At 45.5% G+C, this 25,576-nt stretch overlaps 4 protein-coding genes across 6 annotated transcripts in view; all 4 read right to left on the reverse strand.

The window, feature by feature from the left end:
* The window catches only part of LOC134026686 (signal-induced proliferation-associated 1-like protein 1), a 39,149-nt gene extending 25,831 nt beyond the window's left edge, over positions 1 to 13,318 (reverse strand). The window contains 1 exon segment of the mRNA XM_062469579.1: positions 13,036 to 13,318. The gene's annotated coding sequence lies outside the window, so the exon portion shown is untranslated.
* Positions 13,319 to 14,321: 1,003 nt separating this feature from the next.
* On the reverse strand, positions 14,322 to 15,714 carry gpx2 (glutathione peroxidase 2). The gene is made up of 2 exons (XM_062470065.1): positions 15,002 to 15,714; positions 14,322 to 14,838 (listed from the first exon to the last, which is right to left on the reverse strand). The coding sequence occupies exons 1-2, from the start codon at positions 15,221 to 15,223 to the stop codon at positions 14,485 to 14,487; spliced, it is 576 nt and encodes a 191-aa protein (XP_062326049.1). The 5' UTR covers positions 15,224 to 15,714; the 3' UTR covers positions 14,322 to 14,484.
* Positions 15,715 to 15,851: 137 nt separating this feature from the next.
* LOC134026968 (ras-related protein Rab-15-like) lies at positions 15,852 to 19,703 on the reverse strand. Of its 2 annotated transcripts, XM_062470056.1 has the most exons (7): positions 19,423 to 19,692; positions 17,876 to 17,936; positions 17,691 to 17,751; positions 17,420 to 17,497; positions 17,112 to 17,201; positions 16,903 to 16,968; positions 15,852 to 16,805 (listed from the first exon to the last, which is right to left on the reverse strand). In XM_062470056.1, exons 1-7 carry the CDS (start codon positions 19,544 to 19,546, stop codon positions 16,653 to 16,655), a joined length of 633 nt encoding a protein of 210 aa, XP_062326040.1. In that variant the 5' UTR covers positions 19,547 to 19,692; the 3' UTR covers positions 15,852 to 16,652. The 2 variants fall into 2 exon arrangements, with proteins under 2 accessions (XP_062326040.1, XP_062326041.1); XM_062470057.1 differs by lacking the exon at positions 16,903 to 16,968 and having other exon boundaries at positions 19,423 to 19,703.
* Positions 19,704 to 20,172: 469 nt separating this feature from the next.
* Positions 20,173 to 25,063, reverse strand: LOC134026978 (protein max-like). Of its 2 annotated transcripts, none has more exons than XM_062470071.1 (4): positions 24,893 to 25,063; positions 23,032 to 23,139; positions 21,602 to 21,740; positions 20,173 to 21,433 (listed from the first exon to the last, which is right to left on the reverse strand). In XM_062470071.1, the coding sequence occupies exons 1-4, from the start codon at positions 24,926 to 24,928 to the stop codon at positions 21,246 to 21,248; spliced, it is 471 nt and encodes a 156-aa protein (XP_062326055.1). In that variant the 5' UTR covers positions 24,929 to 25,063; the 3' UTR covers positions 20,173 to 21,245. The 2 variants fall into 2 exon arrangements, with proteins under 2 accessions (XP_062326055.1, XP_062326054.1); XM_062470070.1 differs by having other exon boundaries at positions 21,545 to 21,740; positions 24,893 to 25,060.
* Between the last annotated feature and the right edge of the window lie 513 nt (positions 25,064 to 25,576).

Here is a 25,576-nt window from a genome sequence, read left to right on the forward strand (position 1 = left end):
CTCAGGCCCAGCAGCCTTCCCTGTCCCCCCTGAGGGCTCTCAGGCCCAGCAGCCTTCAGAATAGAGGTCCCTCTGTCCTGGCCCTGTGCGGGGAACACCGGGACCCTCCTCTAGAGCACAGAGAGGTCTTTGATAACAGGCCCCGAACTGACTAGGACAATATACACAAGACCTGCTGAGAGGATGCTAATGAATCACCCATAGATCACAGACACAGACAGAGAGACAGACAGGCAGAGAGAGAGAGATCACAGACACAGACAGAGAGACAAACAGACAGACAGACAGAGAGAAACAGAGTGAGTTGATAAGAGGGCAGTTAAAATGAGCGGTTACTACAAAGAGAGGAGGGTGTGACTGTGCGTGTGTGTGTGTGTGTGTTTGTGTGCGTTATCAGTAGCTATACCATGTGAGTGTGACTCATTCCGCTGAGACACAGAAGTCTGTAATCAGGTGGTCCAGACTGTTCCGTCAGTCTAACTCAGAAATGACAAGCAGCTGACAAACACCAGGACATAACTCACAGCTCAGTGACACACGCTCTTTTACAAGTCATCTTCTCCTGACGCGACGCGCAACAGGACCCAGACCAGGTCTGTCACACGGCACAGCCAAAATCACAGTACTGGAGAGGAAGGCTAGGAGGTCAGACAGGAGGTCAGGCAGGAGGTCAGGCAGGAGGTCAGGCAGGAGGTCAGGCAGGAGGTCAGGCAGGAGGTCAGGCAGGAGGTCAGGCAGGAGGTCAGGCAGGAGGTCAAGCAGGAGGTCAAGCAGGAGGTCAGGCAGGAGGTCAGGCAGGAGGTCAGGCAGGAGGTCAAGCAGGAGGTCAAGCAGGGTACAGACACAGCTTTGTGAAGAAAAAGACACAACATCGATATGTGTACCCACGCCTCTCCAGCAGTTTGCTTTTGTGTAACACTGAGGAGGGAGGGAGGGAGGGAGGGAGGGAGGGAGGGAGGGAGGGAGGGAGGGAGGGAGGGAGGGAGGGAGGGAGGGAGGGAGGGAGGGAGGGAGGGAGGGAGGGAGGGAGGGAAGGAGGAAGGGAAGGAGGAAGGGAGGGTGGGGAGGGAGGGAGGGAGGGGGCGTGTTGCAATGACGGGTGAGTTGAGGTCGTAATACGCCCTTCCACAGCTGCAGTCGAAAACTGCCCGGGGAACAGGAAGTGACAGGTCCGGGGCACAGGAAGTGACACGGCAGTCCTGCGGGGGTGAACACCACATCTCCCTCTCTCCATTTCTTCATTCCTTTTTATATATTTGTCTCTGTCTCTCCGTCTGCATTCTGTCTCTGTACTGCCAAGGTACAGCTGGAGAGAAGCTGACTGACTGAGCAAGGAGAGACAACCAGACACCTACAGAGCATACACACATACACACACACACATACACACACACACACACACACACTCGCCTCCAGACAGACAACCCATACCCGCATCATGAAACCTCAGGAGGAGTTCTGGAATTTCATCTATGTCATCAAGGAGGAGGAAGTGAAGAGTGTGTAAGAGAAGTGAGTGCAGGTTCAGACAGGCCTCAGGAGAGCTGTCACACAGACACTCCAGTTCAAAACAAAAGAGAAATCCCACTTACAAAAAGTTTCAGAAAACAATCCTCTTAACGGCCGAGAGCCTCTGTTAGCTTGGTTTCACAATTCATCAATGACATTCAGCTCATCCAACAGGAGGAATGTTCATGTAGACTCCAACAAACCGCAACAAAGCTGAACTGCGATAGACGATGTACGAGAGCGACGTACGAGAGCGATGTACCAGAGCGACGGCACACGCGATAGCCACTGCTCCCCTGACGCTCTCTTAAAGTAGAGCAGTGGCTGTTCATCTCCATCTCACCAGCGGCGTACTTCCATGCAGCGCGCTAACGCCTCACTTTATGAGCATCACAGGTCAGTGAGCAGAGCTAACCAGCGATGGAGTACTGAACTGAACCCAACTCTGGAGGACAGCTTGGGGCTCCAGCCAAACTAGTTATCTGGCTGGGCATCGACTGGGACACCATCTTTACTTCCCTATTCTCTATTTTCCTTAACTAACTATCTATCCCCCTACCTACTTACCTAGACACCCACCTTAATACGTTACAGTAGCATTTACTACCTTGTAAACTATGCTGAGGATATTTTTTGGAGGGTTTTACTCCATTCCTATTTTCACCGACAGTGGCATGTTTGTGGGTGGGCTAGAACTATAATGACAGCGAGTCATTCGAGAGCTGTATGCTTCTAGTGCCTGGGAGGCTCTATTCAGCCTCCGCTTAAGAGCTAATTATGCTGCTTAGGTGGTCTACCTCACACACGGCTAGACTCAGCCAGTCACCAAGACCAGAGACCTGATACCCCTCAACAGACGTCCGACCTGAACACGGAGCCCAGACTAGCTAGCCTGGCGTGATGACCTCACTTGGCTCATCGTACTGTTCTGGCCCACACAGTGTTTTAGAGGTTTTCCTTTACAAGTTCTCTACAGGCCCGGTCTGATGTATATGATCTGAGGGGGAGGGGGGCACGCCAGTGAGAGGCAGTCTTCACAGAGCAGAGAAGACTTCTGAGGTTGTGGGATGTTAGCACAGCTTGGAGGTGCTCTGAAGAGGAGGGGATGAGAGGACAAGCAGCAGGGCTTGAAGAGGAATGTGAAACATTCTAATGAGCTGGATGCCTGCCTGTCTGTCTGTGTTCCTGCCTGGCTCTTAGCGGCAGGAGGGGATTGAAGTCTGCTCCAGGCTGCACTTTTCCTCTCTCTGCCCTGCCTGCCTCTGAACCAACACTTTGCCTCCGCCTGCCCTGCCCCTGTGCCACCAGGAAGCACTTCTACTCTACACGTGCTCCAAGAAAGTATCACACACACGCACACACACACACTGCTCTGAGGTACTCTAATAGGTTTCAGCAGTCAAACCGAGGCTTGAGCGTATGAACGGGTCAGAGAGAGGATATGTAGGCTGAGCCCAGCGCTCTCAGATCCATCTGAACCTCCTACTCGGACAGCCACCTCAACCCATCTCACAGCAGATTGGCCCTTGAGCGCTGGCTGCAGCAGATCAGATTCAGCGAGCAGAACAGGCAGCCCCCTCAGGTGCACCTGCAGCGCAGAGCTCCTCACCGTCGCATCAGCAGACCCACGCCAACACCAGAGATGGAGAGACACTTCAAAAGACATCTGGATGTATTAACCGTGACAACCACAGATCACTCCTGTTCTGCCACGACCACAATGACAGCCCTTTCCAAGCAGAGCCTTTTCCTACCTCCCCCTCCCTCCATCCCTCCATCCCCCTCCCTCCCGGCAGCTTACCTTTCCCAGTAACCCGCTGGAACATCCCCGTCCTCTGCAGAGAACAGCAGAACGCCTTGTGACTTGGTGTAGGTGTAGCTCACTGTGACAGACTGATGAATGCCGAGGGTCCCCCGCTGTCAGTTTCTGGATGAGTGAGGAGGAGGAGAGAGAGATTGTGTGTGTCTGTGTGTGTGGGAGGGGGGGGTTCTCGATCTTAAGCTTATTACCGTGACTCTTCTCTGAAAACTGCCCCCTCTTTCTCTCACCCAATCCTACCGCTCTGGTTCTGTGACCTATCCACATCAGAGTCTGGGAGAGTGTTCCTTCCCCACCCACCTTGAGCTCTGAATATCAATCAACTGCTGCATAACTTTATGCTAGATTAGCAGCTACGTTCACATCCCTCACCACAATAATTAAAGATGTCAGCGTTCCGAAGCCCTGGCAGGGATTCAGCCACGCAGAGCTAGGCAACAAAGCGGTAGTTTTTAATGCTCCAGTGGAACGGGAGCATTTCCCAGCAGAGCGCCTGGGTAGAACTGGGGCACGGAGAGAGAGAGGTTGGAAGATAAACCGTTTGTATTCTCTGTCACCTTCCTAAACGCACTCGACAACGGTAAACACACCCCCTCCCAGATTTCTGAGGGAAAAGCTGGTGAACCAATCTGTTGCCAAACAAACATCGAAGTCTTGGCTGGAAGGAAGGGTAATGTCTGTGTGGTGTGTGTAGCTACAACACAAACAGACACAGTGAATGCGGGTAGACTGGAATGGTCTGTCACTGCAGCTGGGTTAGCAGCGGTGTAATTAGCGCAGTGCCGGGGAGCTGAAGTACTCGTGTCTCAGCATCCTCTCTCTTCAGATGTTGTGTCTGGTGGCCGGCCAGCCAGCAGGCTTCCTCCCAGCTGCTCTCAGAGGCAGAGGCCAGTCATTCAGCATCCTGGCAAAAGCAGGGGAGGGCTCTTTCTGACTATAAAGTCATGTACATACTGAGCTTGGATTCGTTCGACTGCAGCTCTGGATCAATCTCAGACCGACGGCAGACCCAGAGCGGTGGTTCAGCAGGGGAGGGGATGAACAAACTGCATCCACGGTTCATCTGGGGAAGTCCTTTCATCACATCAATAACATGGCACCATTTGGATGGGACGTTTTGCTGTGTGGTGCAGGAGAGGATGCGGTGTGTGTTTGATCTTGCAGCTCACTGCATTGAACCGTGCCCTGGGCTCTATGCACCCAAAGAGGATGTGGGAGCTGGGAGTCCTTCCTGCTGTGAGAGTGTGTGTGTGTGTGTGTGTGTGTGTGTGTGTGTGTGTGTGTGTGTGTGTGAGAGAGAGAGTGTGTGAGTGTGCCAGTCTGTTAGATGTAATTTGGTGTACAGCCCAGTGCCAGTCCAGTCCTGGTCTTGTGCCAGAACAGCCATTTGCTCCTGTAACTGGGGCCAGTAGGGGACAACAGAGGAGAACAGGACAGGACAGTCGATGGCTTCAACTGGACACATTACGTAACCAAACCTACAAAAAGAATCTGTCATATGTGCAATATGGTAATATGCCAGATAGACAAGGCCTTTTTTTGAGAGAGAGAGAGAGAGAGAGAGAGAGAGAGAGAGAGAGAGAGAGAGAGAGAGAGAGAGAGAGAGAGAGAGAGAGAGAGAGAGAGAGAGAGAGAGCAGTGATCGCCTTAATGACAAGCTGCAGTCTAGCAGCAAGGTCAGTTGACAGTGACCTGATAGATTCTCACTGCAGAGGTGTCAACATTGCAAAAGCCTGTGATGCTTGTAAATCATTCACTTCGGGACTGTAGCTCAGAGCAACAGGGAGAAGAAAAATTGTACAAAAGTATATCAAAGTACTCAGCAAAGTACTCAAATTTTTTATCACATACTGAAATGCATTAGGTATCGCGTAGGTCGCGTGGGTATCGAATCTTCCGGTTACGTAAAAAACGTCTGCTGACTGTCATATCATACAGCCACAGACGAACAGAATTGAGAATAAATCCTAAAATTCCACAAAGGATCCATCCCTCCATGTTAAGTGATAAGTATGCAGCACAAACACAAAGCACATCACAGAAGCAGCTGCAAAGATAGAAGAGAAGCGAGAACATGGATGATGTTGCTACTCTGTTAGCAGGCCTACTTCTGTGCTTTCTCTTCCTAAAGAATGTCTAGCTCGTAGAGCTAGCTAAGACTGGCGTGTGAGTTTGTGGTGTTGACGTGAGCTGCCAGGGCTGGTTTCGGGAGGTGATCTGACTGGCAGACAAGCTGATGTGACAGCTAAAAAAAGGCAGAGTATGGAGGGTGGGGATCCCACTGAGTAAACATATGATAAGCCACCATGAGCTCCAAAACAACCGCAAAAAACAGCTAGCGCCGCTAGCCTGCACCCAGCTAGCCTCAGGATAAACCTCAGGCCTTGGCAACGAAAAACAGTTATCATCATCTGTTTACCAGAAACAAACCATGGAAATCCATGTTCTTCATCATCCAATTTCTACAGCAAAGATTAGCTGTGGGTAGTTTGGAAATAACAACTGCCAATCGGTGTGCGGATCAATGTTTAGAGAAAGTGCAACTGCAGAAAAGGAACACACCTTTCATTTGGGGTAAAGCTCAAGGTGAAAGCTTCATTTATATCCCTCCACACTCACCAGATTCCCGCTCTGATGATCCCAGCCGCTAATAGCCTGCCTACCACACAAGCCGTGCTCTCGAAAAGATTAACCGTTTTTAATTAACCCCTCAAACTACCAATGCATTAGCTAACGGAAAATGGGAAGTCCATCTAATAAAGTTGCATATATAAGGCGGTGGTGTTACAGAATACTGTAGGACCGTGTAGGCCCATTTAACAAGATCCAGGCTGCAGGTGTTGCTGACTGCAGGGGAAAGCAGGCTCTGGTTGCTGGCTGTGTTGTCACTGGTGCCAGGCTATGATGAAGAGGGAGGCCACGGAGCAGAAACAGTGTGTCCTACCGAGGAGCACAGCTGACAGTAATCCTACAGAGCTGGGAGCGCTGATGCAGGAAAAGGATAAGTCCCCCATCCTCAAAATAGGACACAGGTACCGCACAAATCGTCAACATCTTTTGACAGTATACACAAACCCGTGAGCGGGTCACAATTGAACACTTTAACTTATTCAACACTTAACTTTGAACACGTCGCCTGGACTGGTATGCAGTGATGTGGATTTCAGATAAGCAGGGTCAACGTGTCTTATGTCACAGGGTAGGAGTCGTCGATGTAACAGTATTAACAACACAACATTTGCATATAAACTATTTCCAGTCATTGATCTGGGCATCCGTCCAGGTACAGACTGCTGCACTTCCAGTCCAATTATATACAGTAAAGCCCCAGAGTTAATCAATTCATACAGAGTCATTTGTGCAGCAATAATTCAGGCAGCATTGCATAACAGGCGCCGTGCTAAATCACAGGCCGTGCCAGGAAAGCAATGTCCAAACCTGCATGGTGCACTACTGCTGACCTGCACTGCAGAACACACACACACACACACATACACACACACATACACACTCTCAGCCTGCTCGGCAACTCAGAGTACGGAAGTCATTTTCATACAAGGCACAATTCATCTCACTGCAGGTCCCTGGGTGGAGCCAGATGCTTTCCTCTTCCCATCAAACAGAGAGACTGGAACACAGAGGCCTCATTCAGAGTCATGAACACCAGAATCTCAGGAGATTAGCATACGCTGTATTAGCTAGACAACATCTGACAGTTGTAGCAATTCCTCCGTTTTAGTTTCGGTTCATGGGACTCAAGGAAAGCAGAACGCAATTAACACACCCTTCTCAAGCGCCCCCCCCCCTCCATAGTCAAGGCTCAGAATCCCCAGAAGTGTGTGTGTGTGGGGTGTGTGTGTGTGTGTGTGTGTGTGTGTGTGTGTGTGTGTGTGTGGGGTGGGGGGGACATTCTGAGTTTTAGATGGAACTGTATTTGATCCGTCATTAGCATCTTTACAACAACAACACAACACACACCCGACCCAAGCAGCACTGCAGACAGATCTCCACAGGCACACACAGGATGTGAGGTAGCGCCAGGTTTCACCAGCCCGTGTCTTACCTGGGCTGGTGAAGGTGGTGTTGTTGGCAGTGCAGCTGCAGGAGGGCAGAGGGCCTGGCGGGCAGGTGAAGGTGTTCTCCTTCCAGAGCTGCTCCCTCTCAGGAGAGCTACGCTAATTAGCACGCCAGTCAGGAAACAGCGCCAGGTAAACACTCGCCCCCCTGCTCCACGGAGCCAGCAGCAACGGTTCCCCAAGTCACACAGAGAAACGGGGTTGCCACGCCTCTTTCCCAGATGCCACGCCTCTTCCCCAGATGCCACGCCTCTTTCCCAGATGCCACGCCTCTTTCCCAGATGCCACGCCTCTTTCCCAGATGCCATGCCTCTTTCCCAGATGCCACGCCTCTTTCCCAGATGCCACGCCTCTTTCCCAGATGCCACGCCTCTTTCCCAGATGCCACGCCTCTTTCCCAGATGCCACGCCTCTTTCCCAGATGCCACGCCTCTTTCCCAGATGCCACGCCTCTTTCCCAGATGCCACGCCTCTTTCCCAGGCCTCTGGCTGGCCAATGTTTGATCAAGCAAGTCCAACACTGTCACTCTCTCCTGCAAACAAATCAACTATTTAATGTTTCACAAATACGGACTGTCCTTCAACTCAGAAGAGAACAGCACTTTCTCACGGTCATAGACTGCGCACCTACACAGCTCGTCTGTGTGCGAGCCGTGTTCAAGAACAAACTTTAAAACTGCCACATTCATGTCTCGTCTAATCGTTGTAACATTTATGTTGTAGGGTTCAAAAGGCTTCCTTCCCTATCATTTATTCACTGGTTTTAGATAACCCCACCACTAGAAAAGAGCTGTCACAACTGCAGTGCTACGTATTACTGAAAGGGTGAGATGAAAGACTCTCCTGGGAGCTCTAGGTTGGAGGAGCCGATATGCATCTACCTCTCACAGAAACGCTGTAGCCATGTTCTCCAGGAATACTGTATATCAATGAAATACACAGGAAACAGGCTTGCAGGTCGGCAGGTCTGGGAAGAAAGCCATGTTTGCCATTCAGCCGATCCAACCAGCTCTTTCTGTCAGACACTGTCTGGAAAGTCTACGCAGTAAGTCTCTGAATTCTATCCACTCAAAGTTCGGCAGAAGCCAAACATAAAGCCAGGAGGCAATTATGTGTTCTTGAAGGTGTGATTGGGGTACGTCCTCCTTTAATGAGGGAATCCCCCATCCTTGTTGTCTGATATACAGTAAGACTGTAATTTCCTTCAGTCTCTGCCTCTCTCTGTGTTCCCCCAGCACAGGACAGCGATGAGGCTGCTTCAGTCCAGCCATCTCTCCAAGCCTGGGGCCCGCCATAACTCACAGGAAACACACATCCTCCGACGACAGAGGACGAGGAATCTTTGTGCAATGAGGAAATGGATTTTTGCAAGTCGGGATGCAGGAAGCTGGGGAGAGGGGGGGGACGTGCGCCAGTACAACTGTTTCACTAATGTTCTGCATGCTTCGATAACGTGGACAGGGTTTGCAAAGCTCTCAAGTTCACAGGAGAAAACACGAGGCACTGGGCTGCATGGAAGGAATTCCAGTTTTGCTACAAGCCGGGCTGCTCATGAACGCAACAAAAACAGTCGTTAAAGTGGCAGGAATGAAAACTAGCTGAACAGACCTGTCTGCAGATTGATATCCAGATTGAGCAATGACCGAGCCCTGGAACATTCCTGCCGCACTGCCTCTCAGTCTTCTGTCCACGGCTCAACAGTGAACCTCTGTGGTTTCCCTATGGGAAGATATGCTGCTCCTACGTGCAGAGGCTCTGCATGGGGCCTGGGCCTGGGCCTGACTATGGTTTCAATTCTGTGGAATCCTAGTACTCTGTCTGCTAGTGGGAGGTGGGTGTGGAAGGAGAGAGAAAGAAAGAGAGAGGGATAGAGAGCGAAAGAGAGAGTAGATGTCTGCTTATCTGATACTGTAGAGACTGACAGACATGTTCAGACAACACAAGATACATCGTCACCATGCCAAAGATAGCCTGCAGCAACACATCACCAGGGACCAGGGTTTCATTACAGAAAGCTATTTTTCTCTCCAAAACATCCCTTCACCCCAAACCCTGAGTGGACGTTGAGTGGTTTTCCCCAGTCTGTGCTCCATTTCCAGCTTTGTTTGTGTTTTGTTTCCCAGAGATGAGCTCTGTTGTGACTGTGGGTTAGGCGTTGGTCAGGCTAGGGGTTGAGGGTCAGGACATGTCAGGACATCTCTCCCTCTGACAGCTGATGGGACTTCAGGGCTAGCAGCAGGACAGTAGACTGCTCTGCCGTGTCCACCCTGGAGAATAACATCACTGTTCCAATCAGCTCACACCTGTGTCACCCCGTCCTCACGCCTCGTATTTACAACAAAAGTGATTTTTCCATCAGTCATCATCAAACCACAACAGTTTCATATATGTGAGTGAGTGTGCTCTTCTCTTTGTCTGTGTGTTTGCTCTGTGACAGTGCACTGAAAGAGATGACATCATCACCATTGTGTGTACCCAGCACTCTGGCCTCTTCCATTGGCTGACAGACAGGCAGCCTCCACCAGACAAAGCCGGAACTGTAGTTTAGCAGGAAACACACAGGAGCTGTCATCATCATCCTGGTCAGCTCTGTCAGGCCCAGTCACCAGAGTGGTGACACTCACAAGGCCTCAGGCCACGTCCCAATACGAGCCACTCTCCCCTCATGTCTCAGGCCACGTCCCAACACGAGCCACTCTCCCTTCATGTCTCAGGCCACGTCCCAACACGAGCCACTCTCCCCTCATGTCTCAGGCCACGTCCCAACACGAGCCACTCTCCCCTCATGTCTCAGGCCACGTCCCAACATGAGCCACTCTCCCCTCATGTCTCTGGCCTGGCATGTTACCCGACACACATGACTGACATGGTCTCACCCAAGGCTCTTCCTAACCACTGATGCAACCGCATCCAGCCTCTGGGCATTTATCACAACGTCAGTTCTTAAGGGTCAAACCATCAGTTTTGATCGGTTTCGCGGGAAAAGCTTGACCAACTTGATACCAGTCCTATCGGTCGTTCTGGAGGATATTCCAAGGTCTGTTTAGTCTGGCTTTGACCATGAATGGCTACAAATGCAGCCTCCTGGATGCTAGGTGGCTAATCACACAGCACAGCGCATCTCAAACAATCTGAAGGCTGTTTGAAAGGAGATAGTGGAGACTGGAACTAACATATCTTCTTGGGAAGGAATGCCTCATTAATTAAACAAAAAACTTTATTAAAGAGATGTAGGGTTCTTCTTTATTTTGCTGTTTTAAATGTCTTCTGTACCCTGTACGGTTTCCTTGAGTGCCGAGACAGGCGCCTTTAAATAAAATGTATTATTATTATTATAACGACAGGTTCAACTCCCTGTTCATGAATGTAGACAGCCAAGCAAACGTTAAGGAAATTCAGTCAATGATCTAAGCTGCTGTCTTAAAATGCTACCTGCCACTCAATGGCTCCATAAACCACACAAAAAGTTTGATTACGTAATTAATTGCAGACACTTAACATTAAATACAAATTCCACAGAAAGGCACTTCATAAAGTGACACAAAGCTCCTCTTGTTGCTCCTCTCATCTCTGCGCATGCCAACCCCTTCCAGCTAGCTCACAGGAAACAATGGAAACCTAACCCTAACTCTGACTTAACAGCCAGGAAAGCTGCCCTCCACGAACGCACAAGGCCACCACAAAGACAAAGCACCACACAACATGACTGTTACAGAGAGAGAGAAGCGCAATCAAGACAAACCATGTCTTGCTCAACTATGAGTGACTGGGAAAGGAGGGGGAAGTAAGAGAGAGGAGCACTTTGCATTTTCAACCAGCCTTTGAGCATTCCTGCCATCAGCATGTTTTCTCTGTACCTTCTTTACCCAGAGTTCTTAGGGCCAAACAATATCACACGTCTGTTCCACAAATCACCTCCAGAACTCTGAACACCAAAGGAAACAATCATCAATATTCACAACTAAAATACACCAGGGAGCTGTGAAGCTCCCGTCTCTCAAACTACGACCGGTCTGGTCTCTGGGCAGTCACCCCGTGACTGATGAGATTCAGAGTTTGCCCTGTTCAGACAGAGGAATCAGTGGGCTCCCTTATTCCACAGCACAGGTCTTATTTTAACCTTGAATTATATTTTTGTCTGTAGCAAAAATCAGAGACTACGTGGCCTATCATGGGAGATTATTCTAGAGCTAGAGGCGTGCCCCTGTGGTGATAGTAAACTGCGGTGTCTGCACTAGATTAATTATAAGAAAAACTCATTAGAAGAGGCAAGGGCTGGTGTAGGTATACGTGTTTAACTCCTGGAACAATTTCTGTCACCTTATTAACATGATAATCTATTGTTAGACAAAATGTAAAAATGGGAAGTCAAAAAGAGAACAATTGTTGTGTTTGAGGATCTATAGTTCTTTGTCATCATACCGTAAAAAAACACAACAGCTTCATTTCCTTGAAAGGGACGGGAGAACTAAATAAACACAAGCTCAAAATAAAAACTATTCGCTGGGATTTTCACATTTGAATCAGCAACGCGCATGAAAATATGATAAACGGTCAGAGCAGACTGCTAGCACTACTGTAAATATACTGAACGTGGACACATTTTGACAGCTACCGGGCAGTGAGAAACAGCCTGTCACAGTGGCCAAGTTTACATCTTGTGTCAAAGTGATTCCAGATTTGCCACTGCAGGGAACAGTTTTTCATTTGAATTCTCATTTTAAATACAACTTCTACCTAAAGCCATTACCAATCTACTCACAAAAAAGTCCAGCACTAAAGGGACATAGGTTAACGGATTCGCTATCGGTTATATATGAACTGGTAAATCCAGGAGATTCGTCAACACTCTCCTGTCATTTGTGTTTCATTTCTGTCACAGCTATAGGTCATAAACGTAATCCATAACAATTCATTCCTTTGTACTTGAAAACTTTTGCCATTTTGTCAACGTGGCTGTGGCAAGACATGTTGTATAGGCATGCTTTCCTGTTATTTGACGTGTAATCTCTGTGTAGCTTAATTTGCCTGCTGTCTGGACAGTAGTTACAAACCTAGATAGCTATTTACCTAGTTATATCTACAACGGCCTTTTCCATGTGTTACAGGGCGACATTGCATACGGTTCATGGACACATAACGGGCCCATTGACATCAAAGGATATTTCTAACAAAGAATACAGAAATATTCATGAATCATTGGAAGTCTATTGAAATCCCTGCTGGGGTGACGACAAATGGACCGCAACACACCTCCTGCTAAATACGGCAAGCTCATGCTCCGTGCCACCTGTGAAACGCTTCACAAAGCGGGACTTGGAACAATCCATACTGTCCTTGACAAACGTGAAACACTGTATGAAGGATACAGTGTTACTTACACTATATGAAGGATACAGTGTTACTATTGAGGGGTCTGGTCTAAACACGAGCAGAAAAAATTATGCGCCTTCTAAATTCACATCAACCTTTCACTGATTCCTTCCTTCCCAATTTAGGAACACCATTGCTTGCGCATCATGCAGCCTACACATCCATAGAGGATCCTAATACACACATCAACACATTGTTAACATTTTTGTCGGTGGGGTTTTGACGGCCATATAGACCTGAAAAACACGCAACACTTACCCTAAATTTGTAGCACGATTTGGAATCACCTTTTCTCCTCTCCCCCAATGTTGGATGTCATGAACACAATACTCTGCGTTTACGTCCTTTTGTTTCTTATGGAAGATCCTTTGAAATCTATACACAGATATACAAGGATTTAATGAAAGATGTTTCAGTTCCAGTTGAAAATCTAAATTGCGCGGGCGTCTTTTTTACAGATGCAACTTAGAAGTTTGATCCAAAGTTCGGGGTTTGTCTGGCTGCGCTATGCAGCTGCTGAAGGGATGAGATCATCCAGCCTTCCCTCACTATGGAGGACTCTCGCGAGAAGGGCTTCATACAATAGAGCCAGCGTTACTGTGGTTACAATACTGCTCACCTGACTTGGTAGATGTTTCCTCTGTCAAGGAAAAAAATTGATTTGTTGTAACGGGAAAGACATGCAGTAAATGTTTTCGTCAATATTTTGTCGATAGGCCTATCAATAGCCTACAATCTCAGAATATCTCTAATAGGCTACTGTATTGGCCTTCTAGACTTCTAATCACCAATCCACACAATCAATGATCTTGTAAACCAGGATACCTCTGAAAGGATGTAGACTAGCTCTACGGATTTGGACAGGAAGCCGATTATGAACATCTTATTTACAGAACGTAAATAAGCTAAATAACAGAACGTAAATAACTTGCCTTTCGGCTGTCCTAACAGACATGTCATTAAGGACTACTCCGCAGTGCTCAGTTAGGTAGGCCAAGTTACTGACACATAAAGTCCTGGATGGGTCAACGGCCGTCTGAATAGAATAACTAAACGTGTTTATAAAATGTTTTCCATGGACAGGAGCAGTGTGTATTAATCACATGAGTAGAGAAGCAATGCTTCTGAAATGAAAGGCCAAATCAAGCTGAAACTTGTGGATATTGTTGACATACTAAACCAAATCCCTGCTCCAGATCACACAAAGAGCGGGAGAAATATTTGGACACACCGAGATAATATGGCCTACAGAACATTTGAAATATCTAGTTTGTTCATGTTTCTTATATCAAGAGATAAAAGTATTCACACAATTATTTGTCAGTTAAAACCATCAGCTAATCTGTAGCACCATCTGCCGGCGAGCCATAGGCACAAGATTGTATGAATTAGTGCTGTGAAAAGAGAAATGTATTTATAATACGAGGAGTATATAGAACCAGATGTTAAGGTATATGTTGAATATAATTTTAATAATGAGTTATATTGTCAAAAACATTTTTTTTTTAAATAATTGAAATACAAAGCTTCTAGCACTAACACATGTTTAATCTATAGTGGCATCCAAATCTCAAGTATTTACAAGGCATCAGATAATACTCACAATCATAGTTTAGAACATTACCCTCATTTAGTAAAACTCAAAAAGATGGATGTCACCATTTCTAAATCTATTATGGATGTGATGTCATCATGACTGGGCTATTTTCAGGTCTTGGTTAGTCTCAGCAGTCTTTGGATGTCAGGCTCGATATCAATAGTGAGAAATTTCTTGCTGTATCTCTTAAAGGGCTCTCCTTCCGGTCCAATAAGGAACTTCTCAAAATTCCAGGAGATGTCAGTTCTGGTGACGGGACTCCAGACGAGGAACCTGGGGTCCTGGATGAGGGAGTGTGGGTCATCCTCGGGGTAGGGAAGTTTGTCTTTCAGATACGCGAAGACAGGATGGGTGGAAGTCCCGTTCACATCACACTTCTCAAAGATGGTGAAGCCAGGCTGGTAGCCATCTCCTGGTCGGACAAACTTCAGCGAGTTCAGGATCTCTCCATTACTGCAGTTCTCCTTTTAAAAACAAACAAGAAATCCTCTACAGTATGAACATGTATAATCAACAGATACTGTATTTTTAAAACTCCTTATGTGGAGGGTCAAGGTGAATGGCCTTGTTGACAGGACACAAGAAGGTTTAGTGTGACCTTATAGACACTCCAGTCTCCACACTGACCTGGTAGCCAAACTGATTGCAGGGGAACCCTAGAACCACTAGCCGATGAGGGTACCTCCGCTGGAGGTCGTTCAGCTGGCTGTAGTCCCGGGTGGTGGTTCCTCATAGAGACGCCACATTCTCAATCAGCACCACCCGCCCCCTGAACACGTTGAAGTCCACCGCATCGCCCTCCAGCGTCGTGGCTCTCAGGTCGTAGAAGGTCTTGGCGATGAACGTCATGGCGCTGCTCTTTCTCTAAACTGACCAGGAAGAGAAGCAGGGACTGTACAAGCCTGGGAAGCCCACCTCCGGGTGCCCGCCTTCACACTGAAGAACTGCCTCCCTGAGGGTCAGGTTGCTGGGCAGGAAACTTATACACAATTGACATACTATACTCTCCCTCAGACTGAAGTAGACAGACTCACGTTTCAGTTTGTAAACCCGTGCATGCAGAACATCACTTATATACACTCATAAGGAGGCAATATAAAGCAAAATAATCTCATTTAGAGACATATTTATCTGCCTGTATGCATTACCTTTACATTAGGGTATTAGAGCAATGGAACATTTGTCCTCCAAGTTGCTGAGGAACATTTCTATAACACAACCTGTTAATATGTGTGTCATGTCTCGATCAAAAACATTGACAAATGTATTATGATCTATATAATATACTGCTTTTTGGTAATTCTATTACTTGTATCAGTTTCTAGCTATCAATCATTTATCAACTAATTACCTGTATTCTTAGAATGTGATCAAATATGAATGACTGCTTCAACTATCTCTCAACAGACCGTGGCCTCACTCAAAATCTATTCTGGTAAATCTTGTAGGCTAGTGGATTATAAAGTATTGAATTCAATTTAAATTAAATACAAACTTTTATTTTGTATCCCAAATGTACAAAACCGTTTTGTATCAGTTTCACTCTTTTAAACATCAATTCACTGCAACACTGAGTGGAATAATCCTTGCAAATAATAATAGATCAGACAGCAAACAAGTACAGCATGTTGAGTTGAATGTTTTACTTCCAGCTAGCAAGACCTGCATCACCCAAAAACACGATATATCATCAATAAAAGAATCTGAGAATTACAAGTGACTGAACCATCATAGTTTGATAATGATTTGGCTAGGTTTGGTTTCACGTGTTATTGGTTAGGTTGGGTTTCCACAGTTTGATGATGAAATCTTGCCCTCATGAAATCTAACCATCGCAATCTCACCTCAAATGGAAGACAGCTTGTTGTTTAATAACAGTTGGTTTCCAATCATCACTCATATTAGGGACAGTGGAAACAGCTTAAAAAAATGATCAAATGAATACATTTCAAAAATACAATACAAATTACGGCCACAAAAGTGTGGCCCACTTGATAGATCAGTTGTATCATAACATCGTCATCATCAAAATAACATCAAATGACATCCAACTCCACTAGCCTTTCAACAGCCAATAGTCCACAGATAGTCTCCTGATGGGCTATCTGTCAACAGTGAACAGCACAGAGAAGCTCTGTGGGTGCAGCTTTTACGGGTGAACAAAACATCCTCATATTACAAACGTTAGGCTTAGTCAACACGTATCAGAAAGTCAAATAGGGCAGTGCAACACACCCCCCACCACTAGGGGGCAGCGGGCCAGAGGAGGGTTACCCTGCTAGCAGGTGCAGCCCTTCTGAGTGGTCGTTTCTACGTCTTTTCCTTCCTCGTCCTCCAGGGCAGCCAGGTCGAGGTAGTCTCCTATGGACTCCTGAAAGCTGTACTGTGTCCTCTGAGCCTGCAGTACCATCTCCGTCAGCCGGGTGAAGGCCTGCGGAGGACAAGACACATGGGAACGTTACAAAGCCCTTTTTCAGGACGGTGTCGATATTTGCGGGGTGAAGAAGTTGCTCGGTCGATCAGGTGACCTCGGTTATGTGATGGTTGGTACAGGCACTTGTCTCAAAGAAGGACATGTCATAGGTCTTCCCCAACTGCAACACACACAAAAAAACAACGCACTCGACAACAAGAATACAAAGTGGTTGGTTGGGTTATGTCTGCCACAAGAAGGAATGTGTGATATCAATCTATCCAGTCAGGTACAGTTGCTCAAGCAGTGTAAGGGAAAACCAACCTGGCTTCCTTGTTGTGTTGCCACCTGTCTCTTGTCTTCCCCGTCAGACTTGTTCCCCACCAGGATCCTCTGCACCCTGTCAGGGCCGAACTGCAACACAAGCACACACTCAGGGAGGGGTGGGTACACCCGACACACCTGTCACTCAAGAGGACAAGTCGAACAAGGACACGGACAGTTTAAAGAGGAAGAAGTCACTCCCAGGGAATATGAGGAAAAGGGAGAGCGAGTAAGAGATTGCAAGTGGTAAAAGAGAACAAGAAGAGAGAGTGAAGAGAGAGTCTTCTCTCAGTGTGGGCCAGCCTCACCTCGTCCACATCACTAGCCCACTTTGCTATGTGCTGAAAGGACTGAGCACACGTGACGTCGTACACGAGGATGATCCCCTGGTGGACATTGGAAGACAAAGGCACATGATCCAGTATTATGGAGGCATGCATTCATAACCACTGAACACATACCATCCTTACCATACTGTACTGGTTACATACTGACTTACCATGCTACTATCCACCCTACATACTACATACTACTTCCCATACTGAATCGTCACTACAATGCTGTCGGTCTGGAGGGTACCTGTGCCCGCCTGTAGTACTGCTTGGTTATGGTCTGGTATCTTTCCTGCCCAGCGGTGTCCCTGCATCAAGACAAACAAACATCTCAGTACAGCTCTTTGGCGACAGGAGAGCGAGGGAACAACTCGCTACTGGAGTCGTAGCAGCTGCTAACGACACAGCCGCAGAGGGGGTTAGTTCACTTACCATATCTGAACTCGTACTTTGAGGCCGTCGATTTCCAACGTTTTCATCTTAAAATCCACTCCTGAAAGTCAGACAAAACAATCATTCAAATGAAACACATTCAACAGATGCGCAAGCCAAGAGCACAGTCTCACAAACAGCTCCAAGGTTGTTTACTCATGGAAGCCCATTGTCGTGGGTTGCTTGGAGACATCCTGTTAAAGATCCTTTAGTAACTCAGAGGATAACCTTTAAATCAGGCTGTAAGACTCTGACATTCAATAGTTGTTATTTACAGCTGTGTTTTCATCCAGAGCTTAGGAACAGGGATTCTCCCCGGCGTGACCTGAGTGTGTATCAGTAAGTGCTGGGAAAGCAACCCTGTCCACCACTCAACAGCACCATCACGTAGGGGAGAAGGGCGGGGCAACACACCTAACCCAAGTCAACTGCAAATATAAAGCTAAAGGACAAGTGAACTCCTTAGCCAATCCAGCTGTGTCGTCTTCATGCAGTGTTGCTAGCACCGTCGAATATCATCTTCACCTGGCACAACATCCATTTATGACTTATCAAAAATAATAAATTCAAAACAGGAATGAGGCGACAGGCTGATGTCCTCCTGATCGTTAGACGGTTCCAGTTTGAAGGTGGGGCTTGCCAATCACACCAACAAAGCACATACATACTGTCAGGCTCCCTTGGGACTGGTGGCAGATGGACCAATGCTCTTAAAGCACGTACAGTGAGGACGATAGCCTTTCCAATTAGCCCCCTGCCATTAACATTTCACAAGCTTTCTGCTTCACATCCTTTGCTCTTGTGTGTCTGTCCCAGTAATATCTCCATGACATGTTCACCAGGTCTAGCATTCCGTCCATCAGGTGCTGTAAAAAGTATGTTCAATGGCACTGTGATGTTTAAAATACAACAGGTGCCATGATCCAGTTCGGCCACTACATCTAGCCCTGTCCTACTTACACAGAGACGACTAAAAACAATAGGGTTTTTGTACATCAGCTTATAGTTCACAGTTTAACACCCCAAACAAAGCCACAATATAAATCACTCCACATTTTCTCCACTTTTGCAAGTCCTGTTCAACTGTGCCACTATGGCTCACTATGTGGAAGAAATTGCTGTAAAAACATGATCATGGTGTATGTTTGTGTCAGTCTGCACATACTTAAACATGATAGAGTTGTCAGATGAAACAATTGGAGGAATTGGATTCTCTCCATCACTTCCTGTTCAACCACAAACCCCTTCCTTCGCAGTGTAATTACCGGGAAGACTCACTTAACAGACTCAAAAAGTACAAGAACAATTCTGTTGAAGACAGACCCTTTGTGAATATCTTATGTGACTCTGAAAGACCATTTCATCATGTGTCTTTGTAAAGGTCAAAACTTTGTCTCTTCACTAAATAAGTGTGCAGTAATAGTTCCTTTGGCAATAATTGAAAACATAAGAAGCCACATTTGCTAGTCACTTGTTAAAATACCGTTCATAAGTTTCACTAACTGAACAATGTCCCTAGCGATCAGCCTTGTGGACGTCTTTCTTACCGATGGTAGAAATATGCGACGGGTGAAATTCATTATCCGTGAACCTGCGTATTAAACATGTTTTTCCAACCCCCGAATCTCCAAGAATCAACAACCTCACTAAAACGTCGTACTGTTTAGCCATAGTTCAACTAAATAGTGTAATAAACAACACTTTTTGCGTATCGCAGATGGCATATTAGCCAAGGTAGCCTACTCGTGGCTCTTCTGTCAAGTGTTTTCTCATCTTAGCATCATCGAGAACTTGACTGGGGGCGGTGGCTCCAATATTTGCTGTTCACTGAGAAAGACTTAGGAATGGACCTGCCATGATTATAAGTGGGCGGTCAGGAGTTTATTGCCACTGAGCTGTACTGTAAGGAACGATAAATAAAGAGTCATTGTCCATATAATCAATAATTTGCTATTAATATTTTTTTTTATTAATAATTTGAAAATTACTTACCGTTTCCGCTTCATGTCTACATTTATGTCAAAAGAAAATTATGGGACAGTGTACTTTCATGAGTTACACTTCTAATTAGTCTAAAGCGTACCTGCATAGCAAGATAATTTCACAATTTCTCACGTGGATCAGGTGATGTCAGTATTGCTCTAGTTATCAGTTATAATTTCATGCGAGTATAAAGATCAACTCTACATGACACGCTTGCATATTTGTCAATCTATGACAGTTCTTTCATTTGCAGTAGATACGTCAGTTGCCGTTTTCAATTTACACAGGCCTTGCTTCACAAGTTCAAATCCAAATGAACAAAAAGGATAAAATAGTTTTTATTTATAGTCTCATAGTAAAGGTATGCCTCAACTTGCAAGACAACTGTTGGCAGTATGTACAACATACCTGTAGTTTCCATGGAATGGAATAAACAAATATATCTATAGTACACACTTAATTAACCTCTGTAAAATTGAAAAACAAACATTCCCAGGACAGGCAAACACTTCCAGAGTTTTTTTCTATGTAGATTTGACAACATTTAAGAGTATACTGTTCAGTCCTACACACTGATATGGACCTTTTTTTTCTTCACAAAATAAATCAATACCCTTCAACTGCACTGTGTAACATTCCATATCCATCTGGGAAATTAGCTTTATTATCTTTTTGCTTTTTTGTGTAATATCCCCATTCCTTAGAAAACCAAAAAAGAACAGCTGAACCTGCAAAGTGAGAATATATATTAAATGAGAAGCCAACATGTTAATCCGCTTTTGCCAATTGATAAATTTCAAGCTAAACACCAATATACAATGAGGGATAAGAAATACATTTCGATCTATCACTTTAAATATAGGGATTTGATTACACAAATAGTTTAAAGACAAAATCTTCTGCCAACTACACTGACTCAGGAGGGTGGCATAAAATGTTTTTTTTTCCCAAAGCAACTTCACATTCTTTCGTGGAAAAGTACAAATATTAAAAAGGTAAACTATTTCAAAGGACAATTTTTCAAATGTCTGTGTAAGTGTCCAAACTCTTTGAACAGGTTTGTTTAAGTTTTTCAAAACAAATCGGGGCATTCATTGTAGCTAAACTAAAGCAGTACACCTTGTTGCATCCACATCTGATTATGAACGGTTATGAGGTTATAAAAGCAAAGTCCTTCAAAACTGCAGAGCTGCCTCACTTGAGGGGTGTTGAGGGTTTTTGCGGGGCCACAGGAGTGACAGGACGCTAGCCAGGTGAGGAGAAAGGTTGAAGCACGTGGTATACAGAACCTCTCTGACATCACCACCCGGTCCTCGGGACTGGCGTGGGAAGGCTGGAGAGAGACAGCTGTCAGGTAGGAGGAAGAGAGTCTCTGGTGGGGGGGGGCCTAGCTAGGCTCTACCCGTAGCTTCTTCCTGGTGGGCGGGTCTTCTGGCTCCGAGTCGGAGCTGGAGTCTGAGCCTCCATCAAACGCTGACACGGCGCTCCCCTTGGGGTTGGTGTACAAGCTGCTGTCAGGAGACGAGTAGCTGGACTGGACCTGAGTGTTCCCCTTGGCCTTCTCCAGGGCCCGGACTGCCAGCCCAACACGGACCACAGGACACAGGTTAGTCTCTCCACAACAGCACCAACTTCACAGCTACAGTCACTACCACCACCACTGAACATAGTACTTGTTCTACCTACCCAGTGGTCCCTTGCGAGACCTCTTGCCCAGCTCCAGGCCCCTGGCTAGACACTCACCCTGCTGCTCCAGCAGTGCGTTCTGTTTCTTCAGGTCGTCTATGTCCTGCTGGTGGGTGTGGTTTTTCCGGCGCATGTACTGGATATACTCTGTGGCTTGGTCTAGGATCTGAGCTCGGGAAGCCTGTTTGACAGATTGCTGTCAGCAAAAATGACAAACTAAGGCATGAGGCAATGTTGCGTTGAGTCCAATATTGTCAAAGTTTCAGGTTCTACGCACTTAAATCATTCAACAGACATGTCAATCAACCAGCCAAGCCAAACGGTTAGGATCTGAGCTCGGGAAGCCTGTTTGACAGATTGCTGTCAGAAAAAATGACAAACTAAGGCATGAGGCAATGTTGCGTTGAGTCCAATATTGTCAAAGTTTCAGGTTCTACGCACTTAAATCATTCAACAGACATGTCAATCAACCAGCCAAGCCAAACGGTTAGGACACACTAAAATGAACAAAACATATTCCAGATAGTTATAAAAGCAGTGTCCAAACTGTAAATCAATCGAGAACAATGCTGAGCTAAATAGCTTGAAAGCAAAGGAACCCTAATATTATATCAGGGAGTCAGGTGGTTGAGCGGTGAGGGAATCGGGCTGGTAATCCGAAGGTTGCCAGTTCGATTCCTGGTCATGCCAAATGACGTTGTGTCCTTGGGCAAGGCACTTCACCCTACTTGCCTCGGGGGAATGTCCCTGTACTTACTGTAAGTCGCTCTGGATAAGAGCGTCTGCTAAATGACTAAATGTAAATATCATATTATATCTCCAAACCTTATTTATGCCCTGAGATTATCAATAAAATAACGCACATAAATCTAAGAGTTCAGACTCCTTTGTAAGATTAGGAAATAACTAGGGGTGGGGTAAAAAAATAGATTCGCATTTGAATCACAATCTAGTCTTCTAGCGATTCATATCAATTCACAATTATTTTTGTTTTTTATATTTATATATATATATATATATATATGTATTTTTAATATATTTTTTTATTTTATAACAATGAATTTACTTAACTGCAAGAAAAAGAATCCATTTCAAGGTTTTGATGCATTGGGATTTTTTTACACTTAACTGCCTATCACAGTCAAATAGAAACAAGTAACACTAAACAGCAAACTACAATCAAATGTAAGCATATATTGAATCATATATAGATAAAAAATCGAATCGTGAGGTACCAAAAGATTCCCACCCCTAGAAATAGCCATATTTTCTAAATAGTTCAACTGAGCTAGCTACATGTTTTCTTTTCAGCACAATGTAAGAAGGTAGAGTGCTGGTGCATGGGTGATTGTGTGTGCTGAAACAGCCTGCAGACTGGATGACGTGTATCCTCACAAGCTCTTTTACAATCCAACCATCAAACACCACAACAAAACCTCCTAAACTACTACCGGACAGATGCACCATGCTGTGCACCTGATACTCACCTTCTCTCCTTGCAGAGCAGGCACTGAGTCCCGTAAACTGTGGAAACTGTCTTTGATATGATCCCTGCGTTTGCGCTCCAGTGCATTGTGATGGGCCCGTTTGTCTGCCTGCAACACAGAGAGGAGTCAGCTTCGCTTGAACGGGGATCATACATAAAAATATATAAAATGGTATTAAGCACAGCAGTTAACATATTTTTACACAGCTAACTGGTCATGGACAAAAAGAAAGGCGTGCAACCATATGACATCTTCATTTGGAATGGATAGTGGACATGTAATCTAGGCTATAAATGGATGTACACCATTCAACTGAACAGTAAAGGATGCAGAATATGACACAATCTTGTTTGGTTCACAATCCACAGACAAATGTAAACAATATGAGGATCAACCAGTGTTTTATGGTCAATAACAAAAGCTTTGGGCTGTTTTAGAATAGAAGGGGCAAACTGAGTAAAGCAATACAAAATATGACATAAGAGGGAGCAATATCCTTGCTCTGATCCCGAGCTGGAGATCCAGCTTAATCAAAATGGGGGAGGGGGATGGAAAATCCAGGCAGGTCAAAGATTGGATAGCAACACACACAGGCTGTAATTTGACCAACTACTAACAATGCAAACAGACGTTCTGTGTTGGCAACACTCATCAAATGACAGTCCAACAGCTCTTAAATGTAAAAAAAAATCACATGGTTCACTGCATCCTCTGTTTTCCAATATATGTGTTTAGGTGAGTGGTCAAAATTTGCGAGTCGCGCAACTAAACAAATGTGTGATTAGTACTGGTATAATGGGAACACGGTGTGCATTATTTCCTATCACTGACAGTACAGTGGCCAAAACAGCAGGTCCCCGAGCCCTACTGTATATGGCATTACCTGACTCGGAAATATGCACAGCAAGCTAACTAGATACACGTAATAGGGAGACCTTTGCACAGAGTTAGGATCGTAACGAACCAGTTTATATCTGGTATGTCACTGTTCCTAACAAGTGTGAGGAAATGAATGAAAGCAAGGAAATGGGTGATGTTGCCGATCTAACCATAGCTAGTCTTGCTAGTATTCTAAATTTAGGGCGCGCTTAGGCTTATGGGATGGGATTACCCTTCATGTGTACATTTTCAGAACTAATCAATCTAGTAAAACACACGGCCATGACTACTGGAAGAATGTAACACTAGTTTCAACCTGCATTGCACTTCACCTTACAGAAAACAGGTCTTTCAAACAGCTTGTTCCATTTTGTAAAATGGCTTGCTATGTAGCTCATTCACAATCTGCATTTCTAGATTGACCTTGTTTATAGTAGCTTGAAGTTACCTACTATAGTAAGTCTACTAGGTATAGAAGCAAGCAAGAACTAAATAGCTTGCAGTTTAATAGTAGCTGCCGGCATCAGTTGCACTGTACGGCTATCAATTATTAGCCTGGAACGTTAGCTAACGTTACATAGCTAGACTCTTTAAGCGGGTCTAACAGATGGGCTACCTAAGCTTGTATCCATGCTAGCTGTGGCACGGTAGTTATTTTACATGTGTAATTGAAGCTAGATAACTAGCCAACTTCTCTATGTTAGGTAGGTATTTCACGTACATTGTTCACGCTACCTAGCTACTAAAACGCAGTGTGTTCACGTGTAGCTACCAATATCTTCCCGGTCATTTAAGATACTAGTAGCAAGCTAAATGGGGGCCGCTTGTTCTAGAAGCCAGCTTGCTAGAAACGGTACGGAAAACAGATACCAGATCCGAGACACAGACACCTAGCTCGCTAATGTTAGCTAGCTTGCGCAATTCAACTGTGAAAAACACGTTTTTTTTTACTGCACTCGTGGCTAAAGAAATAAACACATACGTCACTGTCGACTTCGATGTCATCGTTGTCGCTCATTCTTCAAAAAGATGTGTAAGAAAATAAAACTAAATGCTGTTAACAGTACGAGCTCAACTGGAGACCAAAAATGAAATCAACAACTATGCGACTTGGCTACACGGGAGAGACATGACGAGCGAACCATTCCGTGATTCGTCTACACGTGGACACGACAACATGTACAGCGCATGCGTGGCAGGGAGGTGGTATGTGGGAAGTGTAGTTTAAGTTGCTTTCTCGTTCTATTTCTGTAATAATTTTATATAGAACTATATTCCCCAGAAACGTTTAAGAATTTGACAAGCGCTTTGAAAATGGAGAAAACTTAAGTAACCGAAGTCAACTATTAGGTGGTAATTAAGTAAATGATTCATGAACTGCATTTGTCACCACACAGCACATGCTATCCTCAACCCCGAATACAGTCACATTCCTAAATCAACAACCAGGGCCCAGGAGCCATGACCTAAAAATATATGTCGAAATATATATTATAATACAATTCATATATATTTTTACAATTTCAATCTCGCATAGTTTTATTGCGCCTCTGTCTAACAATTATGTGAGTATGAAAACTGTGAAAGGGCACCACGAGTCCATTCCTGGCAAACACAGTCAGAGGGGTTGGTTTAATTGTGGACTGCCTGTGGCCACCAGTCTTGT

This window comes from Osmerus eperlanus, chromosome 9 (genome assembly GCF_963692335.1).
Source record: "Osmerus eperlanus chromosome 9, fOsmEpe2.1, whole genome shotgun sequence".
Lineage (NCBI taxonomy): Eukaryota > Metazoa > Chordata > Actinopteri > Osmeriformes > Osmeridae > Osmerus > Osmerus eperlanus.

Bases quoted from the DNA above. Each gene is read 5' to 3' on its own strand.
- LOC134026968 (XM_062470056.1), bottom strand. From the start codon at position 19,546: ATGGCTAAACAGTACGACGTTTTAGTGAGGTTGTTGATTCTTGGAGAT. The intron at 17,752-17,875 runs GTAAGTGAACTA...GTCTTGATGCAG, and splicing joins AAAGTACGAGTTCAGATATG to GGACACCGCTGGGCAGGAAA. The intron at 17,498-17,690 runs GTACCCTCCAGA...AATGTCCACCAG, and splicing joins AGTACTACAGGCGGGCACAG to GGGATCATCCTCGTGTACGA.
- LOC134026978 (XM_062470070.1), bottom strand. From the start codon at position 24,928: ATGAGCGACAACGATGACATCGAAGTCGACAGTGAC. The intron at 23,140-24,892 runs GTATGTGTTTAT...TCTGTGTTGCAG, and splicing joins ACATCGAAGTCGACAGTGAC to GCAGACAAACGGGCCCATCA. The intron at 21,741-23,031 runs GTGAGTATCAGG...TTTTGCTGACAG, and splicing joins CTGCTCTGCAAGGAGAGAAG to CAATCTGTCAAACAGGCTTC.